This window comes from Eptesicus fuscus, chromosome 22 (genome assembly GCF_027574615.1).
Source record: "Eptesicus fuscus isolate TK198812 chromosome 22, DD_ASM_mEF_20220401, whole genome shotgun sequence".
Lineage (NCBI taxonomy): Eukaryota > Metazoa > Chordata > Mammalia > Chiroptera > Vespertilionidae > Eptesicus > Eptesicus fuscus.
The window spans coordinates 25,190,190-25,215,541 of record NC_072494.1 but is presented as its reverse complement, the minus strand read 5'-3'; the positions used below and the strand labels follow the sequence as shown (position 1 = coordinate 25,215,541).

At 43.6% G+C, this 25,352-nt stretch overlaps 1 protein-coding gene across 1 annotated transcript in view; it reads right to left on the bottom strand.

Annotated features, from left to right (window-relative positions):
- Positions 1-25,352, bottom strand: part of LAMC1 (laminin subunit gamma 1) — a 106,791-nt gene that overhangs the window by 36,317 nt on the left and 45,122 nt on the right. Inside the window, exons 2-4 of the mRNA XM_008145932.3 lie at positions 6,240-6,544; positions 2,302-2,432; positions 157-323 (exon numbers count right to left, since the gene is read on the bottom strand). Of these exons, the coding sequence (XP_008144154.2) occupies positions 157-323; positions 2,302-2,432; positions 6,240-6,544 (603 nt within the window). The remainder of the gene's footprint in view (positions 1-156; positions 324-2,301; positions 2,433-6,239; positions 6,545-25,352) is intronic.

Here is a 25,352-nt window from a genome sequence, read left to right as displayed (position 1 = left end):
CCTCTGACGTCCGCGTCCTACGCTTTCAAAGTACGAAAGAAGCACTGCCTTTCGTTGTTTTCCTTTCAAGGAGGCATAAATGCAAGTCACCCATTCCTTCCCCCACCCCTGGAAGATCTCAAGATAAGCGAACGGCCCGACGCACGGGGCACTCACGCAAGCATTCGCTGGCACTCTCGGCAGTCGCCCTCCTCCACGGCCGGTCGTTGAAGAAAGGAAGACACTTTTCACAGTCTACTCCGTAGGTGTTATGCTTGCAGTCGCACACCAGCTTGTTATGCTCGTTCTTCACACACTCGCTTGCGTGTCCGTTACATTTACACCTGGGGAGAGAAGAGACACTCAGAAACAGGAGACAACCCGAAAGCCTCAGAAATGGATGCAGAAAAAGGATGGACACAGGGAACCAGAAACCACCTCTGAATATGCTTGAGATCTCCATTCGAAACTGTAAACTGAGGAGCTGAGTAAGATTAGGTAAGGGCTGTTTGAGTTTTCAGGTAGGAGGAAAAATTAAACCGGAGGGGGAAAAATGTGACTTTATTTAACAGGGGATGGGGCATTAACCAGACGCGAGGAGAAAGTCCCTAACAATATCAGAGGACATCTGCCGCATCACTTCCTGAAGTCAAATGTGTGTGCCAAGAGGCAGCCAAGTGTACTGGGTAAGAAGAGCATGGATTCTGCAGCCAGGCTGCTGGGTCTCGAGCCCCGCCCTGTGATTTATCTGTAGAATAGGGAAGATGATAATGTCTATTTCATAGGGTTCCTGGGAGGATCAAGAAGTTGCTTTATTCCTGTGCCTAGGATTGTGTAGGCACACAGCAAGTCAATAATTATGTCAGCAATTATCTGCCATAATGATTTTCAAGTATTCTGATCTGAGGGCAGCAAGAGACCTTAGATACCTCATGACCAGATGGATCTCTCTGGGGTAAGAATCCTTGCAGGATCCCCTAGATGCAGGTAAAACCATAAACTAAGAGCTTGTAGAAATCCCCATGAACACCAACGTGCACTCTGGTGTGCTGAGTTTCCCTCACTTGCTTCCTTGAAGATAGCAATCGGTTCCATAGCTTCAACTACCACTTAAAAACACACCCAAACATTTCTGGAACATCTACAGCATAACCAGATGAGTCTCCAGCTCTCATGTTTCTCCCAAACTCCTTGACTGCTGCACAAATTTAGACGTCCTCCGTGACCTACAATTTTACATGTCTACACCCAAACTCATCGTCTTCCCAATTAACTCATCTTTATTAATTCTGTTAATGGTACCACGATGCTCCTGATCACTAAACCTTACAATCATCATGACTAAATCCTGACAATTCTTCCTTCACAATAAAATGCATCTAAATGTTCCTTTCCATTCTATTGTCACCACCCTAATGCCAGGTGTTTGTCAGCTATCACCTAGCTCACACAGCGTCATAACAAGAATAGAAATCCTCTCGAGCATACTCTGCTCATAACTCATACATACATGCCCACAACTAATCTTCCTGATCCACTGTGGTGGAATCACAGCCCTACTGCAAAAAATGACATGATTTCTCATTGGTGACAGTTTCCATCAGCTTCCTCTGAGCATCAACCCCTCCCCAGGAACACTGCATGCAAAAAAAAAAAAAAAATTTTTTTTCTGCTCTTGAGACCTCAGAGTTTAACAGGGGAGGTAAGTCCAAGATTCTTGCCTGCTGTGTAAAGTCTCTGGCTATCAATCGATCTCTCTGGTTTACAACTCTACCAATTCACATAAGAGATTTTCCTTGAGTCAAGTAGGCTTATACTCTGCCAACTCTAAACTTTAGTTCATGACCTGCCCATCCTTCTGTACCAAACCAGACATCCTTCCCACTCATCCAAATCATCCAAGACCCAGCTCTGAGCCCATCTGCTTCTATAGCCTGACAGTTCTGCAGCATTCTCTGGCATACGGCATCTTTTTATCTAAAACATGGGGCTATGCTGGTATTTACTTTTTCACATATTCATACATGTCTGCCCCATACCTGTGTAGGATCCTAGAAGGTCCAGTTCTTATCCGAAGGTGCATGTCAGCCCTACACTTCCTCCAGAGCTTCACAGTGCCTCTCTATTATAGAGCTTTGCACTATATTCTCAATAAGAATTCACGAAGGGGCCTGATTTGACAAGGTTTTAGAAAACCTACTTACTTGGTTTTTACAATAAAAAGAAGGACTAAAACATTATTAATACAGTTGTAAATAGTTGCTGCATTCACTTCTAAACCAAAGCTCGAATCCCTTTCAAAGTGTTTAATAGTTTACTTACCTACCACCTACGGAAAAGTCAGAGATTGCGTAATAATAGGACTTGAGAACTTTGGGGTCATTAAACACCTCGTCTCCGAAAGTGTTTAGGCGATTGAGAGTCACTCGGATGTCGGTGGCTGTTACCCACTCCTGTGAGAAAACAAAAACAGAAAAAACAGCTAGTGGGACTAAAGATAAGAGATATAAATGGGACAAAGTTGTCTAAACAGTGACTGTATCATTTAACGTATGTCCTCTTCTAGCATTAACTCAATTGTAATACTCAATGGTTCCTTTAATTTCTTGGATATTCTTCTCCTTCTTGACTCTTCCTTTCTTTGTTCTAAGTTGTTACTTTACCACTCAGAGTCCCCTAAAGCAGGAATAATACTAGTTTCTTCACAGGCCATTGAGAGGCTTAAATGAAATATACTTCTAAATGCCTGGCATACACTGGGTACACAATACATGTCCCTTCTCTCCACCCTGTGTCCGCACCCCAAATCCAATCAGATATTAGCACAGAGCTCATGTGACTCCCCACTTGTACAAGACATGCTGGTCGTTGTTACCTCCTCCTGCCCACTTGGCACCACCTATCGCTCCCTCCGTAGCCAATCCACTCCGATAGGTCTGGGAGAGACATCCAAGTAGAAGCACTAAATCATTACACTGGCCTCAACCAATCAGAGTCAGTCTTTGTCTTGATCCTCTCCACAATTTCACTTCTCTGGGAGGCCTTCCTGAGCCACCCTACCTAAAACTGCTACCACCCCTGAAAGCCCGATTTCCCTTCCCTATTTTATTTATATTGTCTGTTTCTGACACCATCATCACCAAATTGTAAGCAGGAAATTTTTGTTTTGTTCACTGCCATTCCGCTCGTATAGGAGGTGCTCGCATGGTATTTGCTGAGCAAATGAACAAATGGGAAGAAACTACAGATGACCAACTTGGTAGGCGTACCTTAACGGCCAAGGGTAAGAATGAAGGTTGTACAGTTTCCCCCTAGAGTTTGTGAAATCAAAGCCCTTGTAATAAATGCCCTTTCACTGAGCTAATGCGAGTCAGGTGTTTACATCTGTGACAGACTGTTATACAAATGATGCCAACCCATTGTCATTGCCTGTGTCCCCACCCTGCGGAGCCCCTTTCCACATGGGTTCTGGGCTTGGGCGTGTGATTTGCTTTAGCTGAGGGGACATCTGCAAATGTAACACGAGCAGAGGCTTGATAAGCACTTGTCATGGGACTTGCCCTCCTGGAATAATTCCACCATCACATGAAAAAGCCCAGACTGGCCTCCTTGAGGATGAAAGATCACAGGGAGAGAGAAACCCAGCTCCCAGCTCACCTGCCGGCGAGTGAGCCCAGGGCAATACAGAATCAATGAGAAATAATAAATCATGGTTGTTTAACCAAGACATCATCTCCACTTCAAGTCCTCTCCTGGGACTGCACTACAATCACCTATGGAGACATAACGAGACGCAAGAGCGAGTGCAGGGCTGTGGGCGAGACTGGGAGGCACGCCCCTGATTAAGAACCACTGCTTCAACCACGCCAAACACCTGGCAGACAGAACACAGAGAACTCAGAAAAGCTAATCTCCACCAAGCCTCCAAGTATAATTAGAAAGGAAAGAGATGATGATTTCACCGCATCCAAACTTGGAACTCCAATAACAACTCCCACTCATGGCCACAATGTTAGGAATCCTTTCGTCGTCTGTAATGTAAATAGCTAAACATATCTGTGTTTAATGCTTATTATATTTTATATAGCCTTCACCTTTATCACAGCTCTCCAGAATAAAAGTTTCTCAAGGGCTGAATCTAAGGTTCTCCCCCCTCTTTTTTTCCCCTCATAGTGGGAACCTTCAAAAGAGCAGACAGACCCTGGAGCAAGACTTTCTGGGTTTTGAGTCCCAGTTCAGCCACTTAAAACTGTTTGGGGCAAGTTATTTTATCCTTTCTGGGCCTCTGATTCCTCATCTGTAAAATGGAGATAACCAAAGAAGCATCTACCATAGTCATCCTGAGGGTTGAGTTAATATTATCTGAAGGGCTTAGAACAATGCTTGTCACACTGTGGCACATTGTGGTAAGTGCTGTAATAAATGCTAACCATCACCCTAAATCAATGCATGCTTGGTAATATTCATATACAATGACACCAAGAAAGGCTTCCCTCCTGGCAGGGAGATAACTTCTGGAGGGCGGCACAGGGGGTGATGAGGAAAAGGGTGCTTGGTCTCTCCTCACTGTCCAATCAGCTGAAGCTTAAACCCCCTTGGCAACCAGATCTCAGAGCCAGAGCGCTTACATCTAGAGACACATAGTTAATGTCTCTGCATAATGATGCCAACTGACCAAATCCACCGCAGAGGCTTACAGCATTTTTTCCACATTAAGTCTCGTGAGTTCCTGTGGAACAAGAGCAGCAAACATCAGAATTCCTATAGCTGGCGAAACGGCCTCAAGACGGCTGACAAGGCATCCAGTTAGCGAAGGTGCCAGAAAACCAGTCACAACATTATGTCACGGCCTTTTCCTACCGGCTATCCTGTTGCCTCTCCAGGACAGTCAAACCCAATCATTTGTGTGGGAAGAAACAAAGCTAGCAAATGCCTGCTGGGTCAGCTTGAAGAGTCTTTGTAGATCACTCCTCCCCTAGGCAGGCAGTCTCCTGCTTTTTCATCTATCAAAGTCAGCTAGTCTTCCTGCCATTGACTCTGAGCACCTCTTACTGCCAACGCAAGAAACGCTTTTCTGAAAGACTCTGCAAACATATTCATTGCTCACTACACCCTCAGAGTTTTCCAAAATCAAGATGTATAATCTCCCAGCCAGCAGCTTACAGAAACACATGGAAAGGAAGAACTGGACTCGGAGAGAAATATAATCTCATCTATGGCCACTGTCCAAAACCATACAACCAAATTAAAGGAAGAGTCCTGAACATCATAAATTCCAGAGAGAAAAAATGAGAAGACATAAAAGCATAAAGCCCCCGCTACTGAGAAATCACAATAGCTTTTCATGAAACGAGCACAGCTTTTGCAAACCCACATCCAATATTTCTTGTCTCATCAGTCAATTACAACAGCCTGCCCCCATTCACATTAAGAACCACTGCTTCAACCACAGGACAGAAGTGCCTCCAATTCTGTGTTAATGTGCTGAGAGTGTGTGGGCATGAGGCTCGCCAGTCTCTCCATGAGCAAACAGCCAGAACATAAGAAAAAAATCACAGAAATCTAAGCAATACGTAAAGATTCCATATGATGGTGTATAAGGAATATGTACACAGCATTCAGTAGAACAATTCTTTCTATTGCTAGATAGGGAAAAGTTTCTATGACAGTGCTTAAGCATGACACCAGGGGTACCTAAATTTATATCCTGGCACAAACACCAGTGCTATAGGCAATGAGGAGTTTTCATGATTGGCAACAGTGCCAGACAAGCCCAATCAGAATTCCCTGGCACAATAATGAAGGAAGGCGGCATTCTTAACTATCCTGCTTCAGCTGTTCCCTCTTGCTAATAAAATATCTTCTAGTTTGTCCAATCAATGAAGAGGTAAGAAAGGATGCAAGAAAACCGGATCGATTAGTTCAAATGCCCTCTACACAAGGTCAGAAGCAAAATGTTTCCACTTCAAGTACAAACACTAGAGTTAAAATGGTCCAACTTTAAAAAAATTTGTAAAGTTTATATATCCCAGGACACACTTGCAAGTGCATGAGAACGTAAGAACAAACATCAACCGGGGGGTGGGGTGGGTCAGGAACAAAACTGCTTTCCCTTGCTTAGGGAGAGTCCACAGGAGAGCAGAAGGAAAGCCAGCTGTCTGTCTTGCTGGGGGACCACAGGCCCCATTACCACCATCTTCCTGCATCCCGTGCGTACGTGGGAGTACCACCTGGCCCCACGCCACCCTCCGGGTGCCTACCTGCAGCACAGGGCTATTGTCAAAGTTGTAGGCGCTGGGTCTTCCCTCCAGCGTGGAGAAGGCCACGTTGCCCCCGGTGAGCGGGGAAATGTCACTGAACTCGTCGGTGCACAAGGCCTGCTGCTCGTCCTCGCCAGTCCTGATGAAGCCGCGGTTCATCTTGAAGTAGGTGTTCTCGCAGGAGCCGCTGTAGTACTGGTAAGGAACCCAGGGCCCGTCCTCCCGCGTGCGCTTGTAAATGGCGAAGCTCTCTGGCCGGCTGGTGTGGAACCTGAGGCGCACGTATGTGATGTCAAAAGACTTTCCTACGGGACAAACACATCGAAGTTCATATCTCATGTGTGAAGCCAAAAAAAAAAAAAAAAGCCCCCGTTCCCAGTTTGCTTTGGAACCTGACAGAGGAAGAGTGTACCCACCACCCTGTGCACAGCAGACTAAGAAGGCTCTAGAACATACGACACATCGGCCGCGTCCGACAGGCTGGTCAGCTCCTGGAACGGAGCACGTTTTCCCACACAAATGACAAGTGATAGCTGGTTCATAGGTTAGCTCATGAAAGCCTACTTATGACATAGGTCGTTGAAATTTCGTTTGCCATAAAAATCGTAGCATATGTTAGTACTGTACTTACACTATTAAAAATAAAATGGGGGGGGGGAAGTACATGTATTCTTAATGCTGAGGTTTCAGCAAACGCTTAACTGAGAGATAGAAAAAAATGTTTTTGAAAGTGGGTATTCTGGGCACTTTCAAAATGTTTAAAAACTCGTTCCATATTAACGATAATATTATCTCTTCATGCAGGAAGAGTATCCTGGGCACTGCGATGCTACTTATCGACCAGATTAAGAAAGAGAAATCTGATACCGGGAGGACGGTGGTTGAGATAGGAGGCAGGGCATAGGGTAGGACAGAAAAAAATTCCTCCAGTGGCTGAATAAACAGAAAGAGAAAAGGAGAAAGGTGGCTTAAAGAAGTTGTGTTTGAACATGTTCAAAAGAGAACAGGTGAGAGGTGAGCTCTGGTCAGGGAAGGGAGGAGTTAGTGGACTGTCATCCCTCCGGAAGAAGAATCCCTGAATCAGACAGCTCCCTACAGCTGCCAATCCGACGGCAGGGTATCTTGGTCGCCAGCCAGTGTGCCTTCGGGTGGGTAAAAGAGGTCATGTGCAACTGTTCATTCATTTAGAAATTGGGTCTGACACTATCTTTTCTTTGCTGCTTCTATGCCAGAGTGAAGATCACAGGTTGGTCAACAAGTATTTGTTGGGCACAATGACAAGCTCAGGCCTCGGCTGTACACTTTGGGGGACAGCATGTGTTAGGGGTCCTTGTATGCAAGGAGCTTCTAGTCTTTTCTCCCCAAGTGAATTAACTGCACAGGAAGAACCATCCTAAATCCTCCCCTACACGCTCAGAAGTGCTGAGGGCAGACTTCAGCCGTTTTCTCACTTCCTGGAACCCACTCATCCCCAGGGGAACGATGCTCATGTGTGGCCTGGCATCTCCAGCTCTCTCTCTAGCTGTCTGAGTCCATCTCCTGCACTCCTCAATGCAAGACAGCACCTCTGCCTCCAGGCAGGAGGCCTGCTGCAGTCCTGGTACAGATCTGAGGCTCAGTGTCACGGTGGGTTCAATTGGGAAAAGGAGGTGGCAAGGGGAGGGGGCAGGAAGTAAGAGCAAAAAGACCACGGAAGCCATGTGTACAGGCTCTGTTCTTTACTCCAGTCTATCTATAATAAAACTGATGTGATGAGCCGTGTCTGATTGTATTTCTCAACTGGTCCTGATCTTAAAAGACTGGTTTAATTAACTGCCCCCCCCCCATCTACACAAAACACACACACACATAAGAGCTTGGACACAAGGACATGTGGCATGAAAGAACATAGGACTGGGCACCGTGAGACCTGAGTTCAGGTCCTGCCTCCTTCAACGACTAGCTGTGTGATTTCTGCTCTGCCATTTTCCCCTCTAAAAAATGAGGATGATAATCCCTGAGTCACCCACTTCAAAGGGTTGTTGCAAGGTCAAACTAAGATCTTGTATATATTTGACTCATTGTAAATCTCTATACAAATATAAGGTATTATGACAACAAGGTTTAGGAGAAAATTCCTGAACGAGGACCCTGGATATGTTCACACATAAGGGCCTGATTATTCCAGGGACCACCTGGTACAGCCAGGATCTTCTATCTACAATGCAATCCAATATTTTGCCTCGACACAGGTCATGGAAATACAGTTTACAACCCTCCTATTAAAGGAACGCAAATTTAACCTCTCTTTACTATGTAAAAAATGTCAAGACATCACCTTTGCATGAGGGTGAGGCTATAATGCAGTATCTAGGACATTCCAGAGACTATCTAAGACATTCCAGAATGGGAAAACCACTTAGGAGTAGGTGGCTCAGGATGTTCAAAGGCTGACTCGCTAATCTCTAGATTACAGATGACCCTTACTTTTCTACTCTCTCTGTCTACATTTATGATATCGCAATCTCATTTTTCTTTAGCAACCCAACCTGCAGAAGATTGGATCAAAGGAGAGAAGGCAAAAGAGATCAGGGTGCTTTTGAGTTCCATAGCAACATCTGTACCACAAAGCCACACCCCGAAAGAAACGGGCCTATGTGCTCATTCTCACTGCTGACACACCTAGAAAGCAATCTTGCTAGCATTAAACCTGGAGGCAACCTAGCGTGCGGGTGCTGGCCTTCCCTCACCCAGCCTCCTTTTCAGAGCTGCTCTTCTCATCCTAACCTAGAGCCACCGTTGGAAGAGGAAAGGCTGATGGGGCGATCTGTGGAGGATGTGCACACGGTCCACACCACAAGACAGCCACGTGGACTGACTGCTCATAGAGTTGCAGTCCGTCCAGCAGTCGCTACGGAACATTGTGCTTCCATGCGAGGAGGGCTATGACAGGGAAGTGCACAATGTTTTGGGAGCGTGGAGGGAAGTCACATAATTTAGATTTGTGAGGTTTTCCAGAGGGGGTGACATCTAGATCCAAAACCTGAGGAATGCAGAGGAACTGGCTGAGCAAACAGGGTTCAGTTGTCCAGGCAGATGAAAGAGCATGTGTGAAAGCCCAGAGGACAGAGACGTAATCACTGGAGGAATCGGAGTTGACAGTATGGCTGGAGCTGGAGAGAGTAGCTGGAGATGAGCTAACGAGGAGGTAGAATATGCCGGCCAGAAGTCATGCTAAAGAGCAACTTCAATTTGAGGACAATGGCAAGTCACTGGAAGATTTGTCAGGAAATGCATGGTTTGGTTTGATTTTTAGAAAGATCCCTCTGGCCACTGTGGAAGGAACAGGACTAAGGGTGGGGAGAAGAGTGAAGATGATGTGGCAGTAATCCCGGAGAGATGACAGTGGCTGAACTAAGAGTAGGACAGCTGATGAAAAGAAATGAATGGATGCCAGTGAGATGTAAGAAGCAGACATCAACAGTAACTTGGTCACTGATGGAGGGTGACGGGGAACAGGAGCCACTTCTGAAAGCCTCCTCTACATTTACCCTGTTGACATTCTGTTTCACTGTCAAATCTTTTATTCATTTCATAAAGGTGGGATACAAGAACGTGACTAGTGGTGGTGGAAGGATTGCCTCCATGTAGGAGGAACCCTGCATCCCTGCTTGCTATCTGGATGCAAATGCAAGTGACTTTGTAGGTTTTAAGGGATGGACATTGAAAGAATTCTAACTGATGACTTTTTATTTCTGTGCAGTGAAAATCAAGGGTGTCAGCTAAGGGGTGGGGGAATGTTGGTGGGGACTATGTGAAGAGAGTGTAGAGACTTCCTAAGAGCCAGTGTAGAGACTAGCAAAGAGATGACTGGAGAAAAAGAAGGCTTGCTGGGCAGAGACTACACTGCGGAAGAGGGAGGAGGTCGTGACTTTGTAGGGACATCGTTGTGCAGGTGTGATTTTCTACATAGGTGCAATGGAAGGACAATAAGATAGGGAGACTCAAGTTACTTCAAGAAATCTGGAATCTATTCTGAATAAATACAGAAGCAAATACAGAAAACAGAGTGGAAGAGTCAAAGCTTAGCTGTCTGTGCTATCCAGGATTACCTGCAACCATGAATAAGGAAGAACTGGGAAAGTAAGGAGCTACTTCTTATTCCATTAAACATTCCAATTCAGAAAATCAGAAGTGCGTGTCTGAAAAGTGTAACAGCAACTACACAACTAGAACCAGGACATCTTCCACCCCTCACCTCATATTCATACAACTGAGTCTCTCTGTCTCTCTCTCTCTCCATACTTCCCTACTCTGTATCTGTCTGTCCTACTCCTTTGACAGCGGACAAAGTACAATGATCTCGTTAATCGGTAGATGAGCAGAAAACAGGACCAGGTCTCCTGATTTCCAGTCCAGTGACAGCTACAATACTATCGTTACACTGAAAGAGTGTCCAAGGAGACAGTCTGACTTGAAGGTGAAGATGCCAAGCACACAATTCAGAAAATCAGAAGTGCTTGTCTGAAAAGCGTCCCAGCAACTACACAACTAGGACATCTTCCACCCCTCACCCCATGTGCATGCCCATTAAGACTAACGATGGATATACACACCCTCAAGAAAATATTTAGCTTCTGAATGTTCTCCTGCCTCCCCCCTCTCTCTGCCACATTCCTCCCATAAACAAAAAGCCTCAAGTGCAGATGTTGAGAATGAAGCACACAAAATTAACTAGTACTTCCTGCTCCGAGTCCTACACTTCAAGCCGGCGAGGGAATGAGAGAAGGGGAGGGGGCCGCCTGAACAACGAGAATCAGCCTTTTGTTCACACGGGGCCAAGCCAAAGAATTCCGCTTAAGCCTCCTACGTGGTGAAGTATTTCTAATCGCTGAGCAGGGGAGAAACCCTTCCTGTCTCAGAACTGGAGTCAAGCACTGACTTCTGGCGAACATAAACGCCTCTCTGTTATGTGCAGCTCAGAAGAATTCCACTGAGTTCCTTGTACAACAGCCTTCTTCACAATGAAGTAATGAGCGACAATGGCCATACAGAATTTTGCAAAACTTCAAAATGCCCTTCAGTGGCCTGAATTAGACCAAGAAAACGAGTTCATTCTGAAGTCTCCAATTAGGAGTCGCTGATTCACTATTGTACTTCTGGGCGAACTCCTCAGAAGCATAAACTGACTGTTTTCCTTGCAGTCAGACTTGATCTTCTGAATCTTAAAACTTTAATAAGGTTGTAGCACGGAAAGGCCACGAGAGATGATAGATGTTTAGGCTGCTAAACGAGATCCCCCCAAACAGTTAACACAAACAGTAGTCACCAAAAGCAACTATTTGAGAACGGTTTTCCATTTTGTGAGTGGTGTAACTGCTGGCTGAAACAAGAGTTCCCAGGACAACATGCACAGCTGCGTTCCAGCTGTTATCGCTCCACCTCGGCAGGCAGATTGTCCAAATACGGCCTCGCCAATCAAGATGACCCCGGGCCAAGTGAATGCTGAGTGTGGGATCCTCAAGTGGACAAGGATGGGTGAGCAGGAAGAGGACTGATGAGCACATGCAGAATGTGATCTGGGTACATGGAGTCATTCCAACTGCCAGGAAACTCAGTCCTGACTGCCTGTTAACAAGCTAGCTACTACTGCCTAAAACTCTTCTTCAAAATAGGTTCTTTTTAAAAACTTACTATCCCAGTCCTTTCCCTTAAATTTCAGTGCCCCTCTGTCATGGCCTCTCTGTCAATCGGCTTGATGCCAACAGTATGTGGGCACAATCCCATAGGAAATACATCCAAATCAGCACTACTTACACCCAGGACAAGTAACCTTTATAGCTCGGTATAAAATAGTCATTTTTAATTGAATTTATTAAAATAAATGCAATGGAATTTACGATTTGAGAAAGCTTCAATGGTTCACATTTCCCCGAGTACATGCAATACGCACTTCCTGTCACACGTGTCACTGCCATGACAGAAAGACATGCTAAGATGAGTAGTGCTGGAATATGGAGTTTCAGTTCCAAGCTGCCACCCGAGATATAACAGCGCAGGTAGCTAAAAGAGAAGTGATGACAACCAATTGAATCTTGTTTAAACCCAACAAAATTCTATACCATTGGCTATTTATAAAAATAATTGTACGGCTGTGACAAAGGAGCTTAGAGGAAAACCAATGTTTTGAAATACATTGGCATGCCTTGGGGAAGATAATCTCTTAGGAAAGCAAGATGTTTCCATAAAGCACCAAATTTAAAGTGTAAGCCAAAGAAGACAGTTCTACCTTCATCTCCCAAAACTACCAGTTGGTGCTGTTGTTGAATAAGACCATGGCACTAACCTAGCGTAGCAATCTTCCAAACATAAACTCTTTCTGCTCGCATTGCCCAACTGCGATATCCAAAAATGCCATATACCCTTCAGCAAATGGAAAGGTCAGAACTGATTTGGTTTAACACATATCAAATATGAGATCACCAGACAGCTGTTATGTGAACAGAGAGAATTAGAATTCTTCACTGAACGCCAGAACATCACACACTCTTGAAGAGTAATTTCAAATAGGTGTATATCACTGTTAGATGCTACAGATATTTGCCATTATCATAACATAAAATAAATTCATCCTAATTTGTATATCTTTGTCATTTTATTTGAAACCTTCACCAGAAGAGACAAGATTCCCAAGTGAAATTCCAAGCCAAGTATTGGGCATATGCCCTCTTAACCCAAACCTCCTGCTCACAAGATTCCATACCAGCCCTAATTCAGGCTAGTAGGTCACAAGCATGCCTGAAATCCTTGAGCTGAGCTAAAGGAATGAAGCCAGCATTTACTCCCACTCACCCGAGCTGAGGCAAAAAATCCATTCCGCAGAACAACAGAGTTCTAACTACAGGGGATTGACTGACAAGTGGGATTTAATGGAGTCACTTAAAGAAAGCAAAGAAGTTAATTATAATACTAAGGAAATAAAATATAGAAATAGGAAGGCAATGAAATATAAGCTGCATAAGTAAAACCCATATTTTAAAAATGTTAAATTGTTTAGCTATGGAAAAAAAAGACCACACAAGTATATGGGAAGTAATGTCTTCTGTGATATCCATGTACTGTTCAGAACTGCTCATACTTTCACCCATAACAGAGAAGTGAAGAATGCAAAATAATAGTGAGAAAATCTGATTGCGGAAAAAAGATTCTTATATATAACGAGAGATTGTATATGTAATGGTGCAATAATAGACTAAGATAAACCCTAATAAACCTTCACACACACCCCCCCCACACACACGTAAGGCCACAGAGAGTTGAACAATAGTGTGCTTTTATTTATTAAACCACTATTTGCTAAGTGAATTTAAACTGAAGTCCACCAAGACGATCTATTTAGAATACACCATTCTTCATTTTGCTAGAATGCCTTTACTCTCATTACTTTAACTCCTAATAAACTTGGCCCCTTATTTCCCTAAATCATATACTTCTTTTTTCCTAAAAAAAAATAAATACCATAAAATATCTTAAATACTAAATTGTCTTTCTCAGTTTTCACAATTGCTTAATTTCTGACCACATCCACCCATTAGGTCAAGCACAGTTAATAGCCATAACTGGTTTTGATAATTCCATGTCCATTTTTTCCCCATTCATTCAACAAATATTTATTGAGCACCTACTATTTCACCATTCTATGCGCTAGGGCTATGGAAGAGAATCACAGAGCCCAACACCGTAGGGCTTAGGGTACAGTGGGGAGTGGAGGTGGGTAAAGGATAGATAAAAAGCAAAAATAAAAACAAAAATTGTGTGTGCCAGATGATAAATGATGTGGCGAAGAACAAAGTTAAGGGGAGGAATGCCATTTAATACAGCGTCACCAGGAATAGCCTGAGGTGGACAAGAGCATTTGCGGAGAATTCGGGAGAAGGGAAACTCATGGCGGGGGTGGGGGGTGGGGGGGGGAACATTCCTAGAAGGACCAAGGCAGCAAATACCATGAGGCAGGAGCATCTTGGCAAGTTCCAGGGAAGGTGACAAGGCCAGTGGGGCTGAATAAGAGTGAACAAGAAGGAATGTACAGGGGATAAGGTCAAGAAGCTGAGGGGAGGGGGGCCTGCCCATCATGTAGGCCTTACAGGCCATTGTAAGACTGGCTTCTACTGGTTTTTTGTTTTGTTTTGTTTTGGCTTCTACTCTGAATGAGGTGAAAACCCACCGGAGGATTTTATACAAGGGAGTAACATGATCTGACTAGTATTTTAAAAGGATCGCTCTGGCTGCTTTATTGACAAAAGACTACAGAGGAGGCTATAGGGACAAGAGGGCTGGTCAGGGTTCTTTTGCAATCACCCAGGCAGGAGATAAGGGTGGTTTGGTCCAGGGCAGAACCAGCGAGCAGTGAGCAGATTCCAGCCATATTTGGAGGGTAAAGTGGACCTGGTTTACTGATGGATTGGAAGTCGGGTGTAAGCTGTCCCATAAGCAACCAGAAAGAAGCCGTTGTTTTCTGAGATCATGAAGAACATGGGAGAAACGGGGGTGGGGATGGAGTGAAAGGAAATTGGGGATTCGATTATGAACCTTTTTAACTTGGAGACGCTTATTATGAAACAACTGAGTGGACATGTCAAGTAGGCATTTAAGTCTGGATTTCAGGGAGAGATCCAAGCACGAGAGAGAAACCTGGAAGACATCAGCAGCCAGACCGAACTAAAGGCCATGGGATTAGATGAAAACACCTAGGGAATGAACGCAGAAGAGGGGTCCGCAGCTGGGTCTTGGGACATGCCAACTTTTACAGATGGGGAGATAAGAAGACTCAGCAAAGGAGACTCCAGAGGAATAGACACTGAAACAGAAAGAGAATCAAGAGTAGAATTCTAGAAGCCAAGATTAAAAAATTTTTTTTCAATAAGGAGAGAATGATCGATTGAATCAAACACTCCTGAACAACTGAGGAAGATGAAGACTGCACACTGGCCACTGGATTGAAGAGCCTGACAATTGGTTTGTAGTATAATGACAGGGATGATAGCCAGAGAATGTTTGGGGAGGGGGGGAGAAGGGGGAGGCAGAGATTGCAAAAGCTAATATAGACAATTTTCCAAGTAATGTTGCTATAAAGAAATGAGATGGTGGATGGAGGGGAGGAGAGGGGGTTCAGGAAAAATTGCTTTTAAAGGTGGGAAGACAGCATGTGCTATGTTGATCGGGTGATCCAGTTAGCACTGGACAGTGAGGACCCTCTCTGGCAGTGTCAATGGACAAGAGTGGGTAAAAGAGACCCACTCTGGCCCACCATGAAGTGTGTGAGAGAACCTTTCCCAAGGCCTCCTTCAAGAAAAAATAATGGAATTAACAAAAACAATGGAATCAACAGGATCACCGAAGTATCTAGATGAAAAAGAATCATCTGGTTCCAAAACAGTCCAAAACCCACAGGCGCTCTGAGGGCGCCTCCCCAGTAGCCCGGCCCCAGGCTAGGCTTTCCTGCTACAGTCGTTCCCATAATCCGGCCCACGTAAGGCTCCAGCCTGCCTGGTAGCATCACCCAGTGAGCTTCCGAAAAAAATGCAGACTGTTATGCCCGACCCCCAGAAGTTCTGTTTTGGTAGGGTCTGGGAGGGTTCCCCAAATCTGTATTTTAAAGGGCACCCCAGGTGATTTTTATGCACATTTGAGAAATACGGCCCTAATGTAAACTCTTTTTTTAAAAAAAAATATTTTTTTATTGATTTCAGAGAGGAAAGGAGAGGGAGAGAGAAAAAGAAACATCAATGATGAGAGAGAATCATTGATCGGCTGCCTCCTGCACGCCCCCTACTGGGGATCAAGCCCACAACCTGGGCACGTGCTCTTGACTGGAATCAAACCCTGGGACCCTTCAGTCCACAGGCCGACGCTCTATCCACTGAGCCAAACCAGCTAGGGCTATATAAACTGTTCTTCATCCTGGCGCTCACCCTTTAAAGACTCAGGTAGGAAAAGGCCTCTGCCTTTGGTGCTCAGCTGCAGGATCAACTAAGTCGCTTATGGGTGATGACTCTGACTTTCACATGTCATGTATTTCAAGGTAAAATTTATTGCAAGTGTTAACTGTGCAGGCCTGCGCAGTGAACCAGAATAATAGCAGTTTATCTTCTTTAGGACACATACAGAGGCTCAGCTCCAGAGGGGCTGCTCACTCCATGTCCAAGGAGGCTTGGAGTGACTGGGCCAACTGAACCCAAACTCTCTCCAACATTGTTTTCCATGCTAATCTCTCAGTCATTCAACTTGTGTCCTCAGAGCCCTATCTCCCAGGCAAGTAGAAATAAATATATGTTTGATTCTGAGAAAACCACCGACTGCTGGGGCTTTCGCTGTGCTATTCTTCTCATGCAGACAATGGTCGGGATTCCCCCAAAACCAAATTCCCCATCCCTTCTGGTTCCTGTCCTTCCGGCCTCCTCCCAACCATTACTGGTACGTAATAAAATGATACAAGACCAACAGCAGTTCTCAGTGGCAAGGGACAAATCTGGAAGCAAAGAGTTAACTTCTGCTTCAGTGCACTCAGAAAGATAAGAAAACACTTTTTCTCCTTTGTCTAGTAGCCTAGACTTGTTTAATCCCAGTCTGTGTCGGGCAGTGTTGGCATTTTCAGGGAGGGTGCTACATTCTGTTGGTTAAAGACTAATGTGGAAATATTTACTTTTCAGAGAAGAAATTTCAGGTATGTAATATATATATATATATATACACACATACACATACACACACACACACGCTTTAGAGCAAAGTATCAGGCACTCACACTGATATTAGAGAGAAAGAGAGGCGGAAGGGGAGGGTTAGGAATAAGGGGAGGGAGAAGAAAGGTAGATTGATTAAAGAATTAGAAGAACACTCCAAAACTCCAGACTTGATATTCTGGATTTTAAATTCTCTCACAACATCCACACTGAATCTATAGGGTGACCTTTTAGTTTTCATGTCAGAAATACTTGGAGGCCCCGGTTCCATCTCCTTCCAGACTCAAGCCTTAGGGACACACCGTTAGTAGTTTAGAATCTAAGGTCGGCAAACTGTACCTATGAATCAATAAGTAATTCTGGGCATCAAATGTATTTGGATTGCTCTTAATCTTGTAAAATTTCTGAATGCACCTCCTCCTTCTTCCACATTTGTGGGGACAATAGAGGACACATTCAGATTTCCTTGGCCCAAATTTTGAGCCTGTGTGCCCTGCAGAAAAGAGGTAAAATGAAGGGGCAAGATAATTAGCAGTTAAAAGGTGAGGAGATGGAGATTCAACTCATTTCCAAGGTCAAATCTGTACTAATAATCTTTAGCTCTTATACGGCCCACGAACTTGAAGCCATCAAGCAGAAAGACAAGGAAAACAACACTTTTTCAGTCACAGCATTTCCCCAGTGGTGCCCCTGTCAACCCGCTCCAGGGGAGACTTAATAGCAGTAACAGCAATGAAAGGAGGGAACCCGACTGATCAATTCAAGGAGCTGGGACAGCAGGAAAAAACAGATTAAAAACCACACACAGAGTGGAAAAGGCGAGCGGATCCCATTCAGTCTCTGCGAGAACCTCCCTCCCTGTCCGCTGGGTGGGAAGGAATTCGGTCCTTCACACAGGCCTCCTTGTGCCTCTGTTCTTCTGAGCGGATGGACATTCTACATCATGAAAATGCTCTGCCAACTGTCACTCTTTCCACAAGCGACTGATTGTGAGCAGATGCCCCTGTAAATAAGTATAAGCGAATACGGCCCCTTTGCATTTGTCGTTCACCCCTGCCCCCCTCTTTGCATAGGAATGGAAATGCACACTCTACAAAGTATTCCTTAGACACCAGAGCTCGTGTTCTCTGCATCTCTTCATCTCTCGTGGGCTGTGCTTGGACTTGCTGGCGCACTGCTGATTAAATTAAGCCCCCCACCCGCATCGAATATCTGAGATGTCTGCAATCTCCCTAAGTATCTGTGAGCAACCTTGTACTCCCAGATGCTAGGGTCTGCCTGTTTGTCCTAATGACTCGAATTAAACACTGAATTACATTCTAGTACAGCCTCAGTCTAGAACATTTGATAATCTACTACAACAAAGAATCAAAACGTCTAACCAGAGTCAATCAAAATTACTGATGTATGCAGTGTTACAGATGAAATAGTCATGTATAAAGGCACTTTTTTTCTATTAAATCCCTTTCCTTTTCATGTACATCATAATTTCAGAAATTTCTTTGTTTTAAATTTCTGTTCAGGAAATTAGTAAAGTAGTGAAGAAGGTTTTTATTTTATTTTATTTTTTTTAAGGAAAATAGTAAAGAGTATCAATGTCCCTACTTAGGGAGGAGAAATATTTAGTGATCACTCCCAAAGCTGTCTTATAAATTATGCACACACCACAGCCAGTGAGGGGGCATTGAGGTCAAAGAGAAGATCATGACAAATTATTTGCATAGCACCCTTCAGGTAGGCCGGTCAGATTCCCGTTGCTTCAAAAAGGAGCCTCTCTTATCTGCCTTTCCTTGTACAGTGAGAGCAAACTTAGCGGTGGTATCAGAAGAAATGCTCAAGTCCATCCTTTGCCATATTTCAAACAGACAGCCCTTACCCACAGGAGTGCCTCGAAGGCCCACAATGGGACCCGCTCTTCCTTTCTATTTACATTCTGGATGGCAGCCAAAGTCCTCCTGGCTCTCTTTGATCGGATGCCAAAGACTTGGTATCCAACACCCACCTAGGAGAAATTCCCTCAGGAGCTTCACAACGAAAGAGGGGGTAGGAAGGAGCTGGGAGACAGTCTACGAGCCCACCCTCCATCACATCACCCCCCAGCGTATGAATCTGTGCAGGTTACCTGTGCAGGTCAGTGCAAACTCCCAAGGTGTATTATTGCAAGACTTGACTAAGTCTGAACAACTGTGCTTCACTTTCTACCTCCAAGCCAGACCCTAAAACACTCCAACATAACTTGAAACTCCTCTCCAGACTTGCCATCTTTTTTCTCCATCAACCATTTCTCCCTTCTAACTCATCCTCCAGCCTTCACTCCTACCAAACCCCACCCGTATTTAGTTCAGGTTTAGTTCAAGTGCCACTGTCTCCATGACACTTCCAACCTGTATTATCCTCTAAGCTCTTCAGGATGCACCGTGTAATTCTGCACTTGAGTATTTACTCCTTTGTATAAGTTTCTTTTCTCCTCCAAGAGTTTAACTTATTCAAAAGAAATCTATCTATACTTTTTAGATATTCTCAAGAATAATATTTTTCAAGCTTTCCTGACCATCATACACAGTAAAAAAGAAACTTTACGTTGTAACCCCAAGCACACACAACTGAAACTCCAGCTTGATAAAACAATGCAATACTGTGATGCAATCTGATATTCTATCCTATTATCCATTTCATTTGTTAGAAGACGCTAGTCACAGCTCACTACGTTGATTTTATGACATTAGGAAGTTGTAACCCACAATCTGGAAAGCACTGTTCTGCAATCTCTTGGGCACCGCTCTTGGTACAAAACAGGTGACCAGTAAATATTGGTTTACTGTCGGTTGACTCATGTCCTATACACAACAGGTCAGAATTCTACAATGAAACAGTGCTTTCTGGATACTGACATAAAGTTTAAGATGAAACCTTTCAAGACCTTCTTCCAATTATTTTAAAAACAGGGCAATAGAAAAAAAAGAGCCTTTGTATGTAGCAGCCTTTAACAAGATCAAAGAGAAAAAATAGCTTTTTCCAAAAGCTAAAAGGCAAAAATTCCGTTCATCAGAATGGCATCACTAAGAGGGCCAGAAGCCCCCAGCCCTGCCTGAACTAATCCTTCCAGAGACCTTCTGTTTAGCAGCTCTGGTTCCTGAAGTCCTTCCACCATGAGCATGCTTGAGCCTTCAGGGGAGTAGCAAGGATTTCCTCTCTGTGGGGTAGATGGACTGATGCCCAGTCCTGGGGGTAAGATTTCTACTAAAAAGAAGACATTTGGGTATTTATTGAGAAACTCAATGCCCCATGTTCATGGCACTTTTTCCATTGACTTATTAGTACCTGGAATCATCTCACTTATTTTTTGCATGTTTTGTTTAAATCCCCGTTTCTTATCCCTCTCACCACCCGCCCCCCGCCGCCCCTCCCAACATACTCATACCCAAGAGAGTAATGAGGACCAGGACTTGTCTCTTGCTGTCTCTTTACTCTGGGGTACATTTTTCTTGGTGCCCTTTAATGGGAGAGAAGTGTCTGACTTATGCAATAAGCAGCATCCCTATGAGAGAAAGAGAGTGGCCTAGGTAAGTCTGGTTTGCCATCTGGTTCATTCATTCACTAATTCACTCATTTTGCAAACATAGGCTAAAACTTACTGCATGCCCCCCAGGTTAGACACTGAAGATACAAGGATAAAGCAAGACTCAACCCTTGTCCTAAAGGAATTCCATACAATCTATAAGGGAAGACACGAATAATTAAAATGTAAAGTGAGTGCACTGCTGAGGTAGGGAGTAAGCAGCAACCTTACATCTGCTTCTCATCCGTAAGCCAGTTCTGACAAAAGGAACTTTAAAATCCAGTTCCAAGAAGCTGGACTCTATACTCTTATGTGTCAGTGACATTTCTAAGGATACTTCCCCACTAGATCGGAAACCCTTTTTCTTAGAGTTACATTCCAGAGAAATGCCAGAATGCCGTAGGAGCTGATTTCACAAGGACAAATGACATCTGAGACATGAAATATCATCTGGTTTCCAGTTAACGTCAGTTCTGTAAAGACTTAGGTAATTTTCTGAACCTATACAAGGCGCCCGGTCAAATCCTAGATTGCCAGCTGCCGGTGAGCGCATACTGAATGATCTGCGAAGGCTAACAGAAATCCAGGTCCCATTTTTAAGGGTAAGACTTCTCTACTGACTGCGAGCACAGGGTTCTCACACAGCGGCTTCGCCTTTGGATGAGGAAAAGATAACTTTTGGTTTCTAAGTGCACAAACGATGAAGCATTTCAATCTCCAGGCTCTAAACAAATAATCAAACATCTCTGTCCACATCTAGCCACAAGGGACAAAGGACACGCAATGTCTCACAGTAAGTTCCTCCGCAGCAGGAAAGAAGGGGGTTTTCTGCTCTTGCTTCTCTCACCAGAAAAAGTAAATGTCTGGAGCCCTTTGAAAATTAGCCCAATCCCCAGAACAGTGGAACTACACTGAACTCCCACCACTACTTGGCTCCCGCATTCTTCCACAAGTTTGGAACAAAGACCCCATTGACTTCCGCATGTAGGCGGATTAGAATTGCAATGCAGCCATGCAGCACAGTGGATCCACCCTGGTGAGTCCGGGGAGCCGATGTCCCTAGATTTTGCCCTGTTTTCCTTCTCTCCACAGAAACACACTGGCAAGGCCACCCTATATCACCTGAATGTGTCATTTAGCATAAAGCAGGTTTGCTTGTGGATTTTAGAACAGATATGGGCATTATATTTTTTAAAAAATTTGCCTGCTTATACTTAGTGCTGTGTCCAACCCTTTTTAGAACTCTCCGAAAAGTCCAGACTAAGTGGGCACATGCTAAGGGTCAAACCACTTCAAGTTCCTAAGTGTCCAGGGAGGACCGAAAGAGAAAAAACGTTAGTATGAATCAACGAAAGGCATGTGAGGATGGGAAAGGGCTCAGTGGGAGAAAACATGAGCAAAAGGATAGCATGAGCGTAAGCCAGTTTTCACCAGTTTTCTATGCCTTTAGAATTCTTAAAACATGCTCATAAACACATTTTTTAGTGGCAACAACTTTCGGAATTGATTTCCAAGCAGGAACAGGAATAGAATACGTGAGGATGAATGTGTCTCTGCCCTCCCGAAGTTTACAATCTAGTGGAACCCAAATCAAAGGGCAACACAGAGCAAGCAGGGTGTGCGTTTCAGCAAAGGCATAAGCAGGCTGACTGATCCCAAGTGGGTGTTTCCTAAACTTCTAAAAAGCAGTTACATACAAATTTAGATTTCTTCTTCTAAATAATTGATAAAATGGGTGTTTTTGACACAATAAACCAATATAAGATGCACCCCTAACTGCATTTTACTTCAGTGTTCCTCCTGTTTTCGTATATGAATTTTAAGAATGTTCACATTGAGTAAGGGCCTGGTACTGTCAGCATTTCACTGGAAGGAACCCACCCAGAACTTAAATGAAAACATGTACAGGTAAGGGCAGGGCCTGGTTCTAATATCATATGTGCCTGAACAAAGAAAATAATTTCTCCCCTACGTTATCCTCTCAGAAAGAGGAGAACTGCTTTATATTCTAGTTCTTACTAAGTTTCCCAATTACTTCATTTTAGACCACAAATTACTGTGGAGAACACAAATTAGCTTGCAAATAACAGAAGTTTGGGAAGTTTATAAAGAACACAGGATAGAAGGCTTTTTGTTTCTTGGGTTTTGTTTTTTTTAGAGGCAAACATTTTAAGCCAGATTTATATAATTATCTCTGGAAGGTATAACTTTAAAATTAAAAGTGCTGAATATTATAAATAATAAGCCTTTTAAATGATACTTTATTAGGCAGGAGAGTAAGTGGCTATATCATTAAACCCCCAAATATAAAACAAAGGAAAAAAATATACTGTTGTTATATGAATCAGTATACATGGCTTAAGATTAAATTTCCATGATAGCAATCTCATACAAATTTGAAAAGTACTGTATCATAAACAACTTATTCATGGAAATGAATGTACATAATGTACTCTGGGAAACTGCTGATAGCTAAAAAGTAACTTTAATAATCAATGATGTCAAAGATGTAGGCAAAAAAATTGTAATAAAATTGTTCCATAAGATGTAAGAATGTAGGAAACAACCCTAACTTTTTATTTTACTTAAACACACAAATTAATCAAGTAAATATTTTCAAAAGACATCTGATTATTTCACCTATATCCCTAAAATGTTTACATATTAAAAGTCGGTAAAAACCTGTTTTAAAAATCTTCTAATAGGGAAAATGAGGAATAGCTTAATATTTGCAGATATCTTTTACAAATATTCAGATGGTAAATTTCATGTTATTACTCAAAAGAAACAGGATGGGAGCCCGAGGGGGGGATTCTGTATGAGAATTCTTCAAAATTGAACAGAGCAGTACCTACACCCTTTTCAGTCCCTGAAGACACCAGCACAGGTCAGGTAGCATGTGGGTGGCAGGCCAGCCATGCGTCAGGTATGAACCTCGTATGTTGCCACACAGTAGCTACAAGTCACCCAGGCGGAAGGGTGCCCTGCTTGAGACTCTTCCATCCCCTTCCCACTTTATTCCGAATTCAAAAGGAAAATCAACTTTAAAGGCAGATCAACACTAATAAAATGAAATATCAGTACAGAAATCAGTATACTGGTAGAATGGGAGTATGGTAACAGAATAGCAAAGGGAGAAAAACAAATCTTTTTCTCTTATTTGCCTGGCACCAATTCAGAAAATTATCACCTTGCTTTGCTTCCTCTGGAGTCCTCCCACCTACACAAGTCATTGTGAAAGCCAGAAGTGTTGGCAGAATTGTTAGCCCAGACAGCCGGAATGTGAGCTTTTGAGCATTTCACTATCTTTGCATGAGCTGTGCTAAGGCCAGAGAGCCCTTGCTCCACGATGTCACTAACAGGACAAACGATGATACTGTCCACATCAAGGCTCGAGCCGGGGAGCCTCGCCAGGAAACTATCCTGACTCTGAAGAGCACTGTCCAGGGTCACAGTCCTCACTTCTACTCCCAGCACTAGGATATGGTTGGCCCTGGTCCTAACAAACCCCAGATTAAGCCATCTTCAGAGATCCAGGCGCATGCCTGAAATGCCACAGATCTCTTCATCAACACTCACACAGTGAAGCATCAGTGCCATCGTCACAGTAGCAACCTGACTGCATTTGCAGCAGCAATTCCAAATGTAAGATGCAGTTTCAGGATGGCCAGTGGTGATTCGGAAAATGGAAGGTGTTGGGAAGTCCTCGCCCTTCAGCACCCTTTCTCAGGCACCAGGGTGTATGCACACACATCACACACCACAGTCAACCCTTTTACCCTGACCTTTCACACTTCACAGTCATCTGCCAAATGATATCCTCATAAGGAAGTCATCAAAAACACACTGAGCATCCCAATCTCTTTAGGATTAAAAAGCATTACTACGCTCATTCGTTGTTGGTGGGGGGTGTAAAATGGTACCGTCACTTTGAAAGACAGTTTTTTACAAAATTTCACTCACGCTCACCATATGATCCAGCAGTCACGCTCCTTGGTATTGAAAACGAAATGAGGTGAAACCTTATGTCCACACAAAAACCTGCTCATGAATGTTTATTACAGCTTTACTCATAATTGCCAAAACTTGGAAGCAACTAGGATGTCCTTCAACAGGTGAATTCATAAATAAACTGTGGAATATCCAGACAATGGTATATCATTCAGCAATAAAGAGAAATGAGCTATCGAGCCATGAAAGGGCATGAAGGAACCTTAAATGCGTGTTACAAGCCAATCTGAAAAGGCTACAGATTGTATGATTCCAGCTATATGATATTCTGGAAAAGTAAAAACCATGGTGATGGTAAAAAGATCAGTGGTTGCCAAGGATTTGGAAGGAGAGAAGGATGAATAAGTAAAGCACAGAGAATTTTTAGAGCTGTAAAACTATTCTGTGTGATAGTGTAACGGTGGTTACATGTCATTAAACATTGTGCAAACCCACAGAACGTACAACACCAAGTGTGAACCCTAATGTAAGCTATGTAGAAACTTCAGGGGATATGGATGTGTCAATGTTGTTTCACGGATTATAACAAAGGTACCACTCTGGCATAGGAAGTGGGCAGTAGGAAAGGCTGTGTGTGTGGATGGGGGAGGGAGTATGTGGGAAATCTCCGTATTTTACTTTCAGCTCAATTTTGCTGCGAACCTAAAACTTCTCTACAAATAAAGTCTATTAATTTAAAAGGGAGCATTACTAAATTTCAGTTAAAAGACTTGTTTTAGAAGCCAAATAAACTTTGCTATAGCCTTTCAAAGGCAGTTTTCATCCAAAACTACGAAAACCGTAGAATATTAGTGCTGCCAAAAGTTTGTCCTAAGGACAATT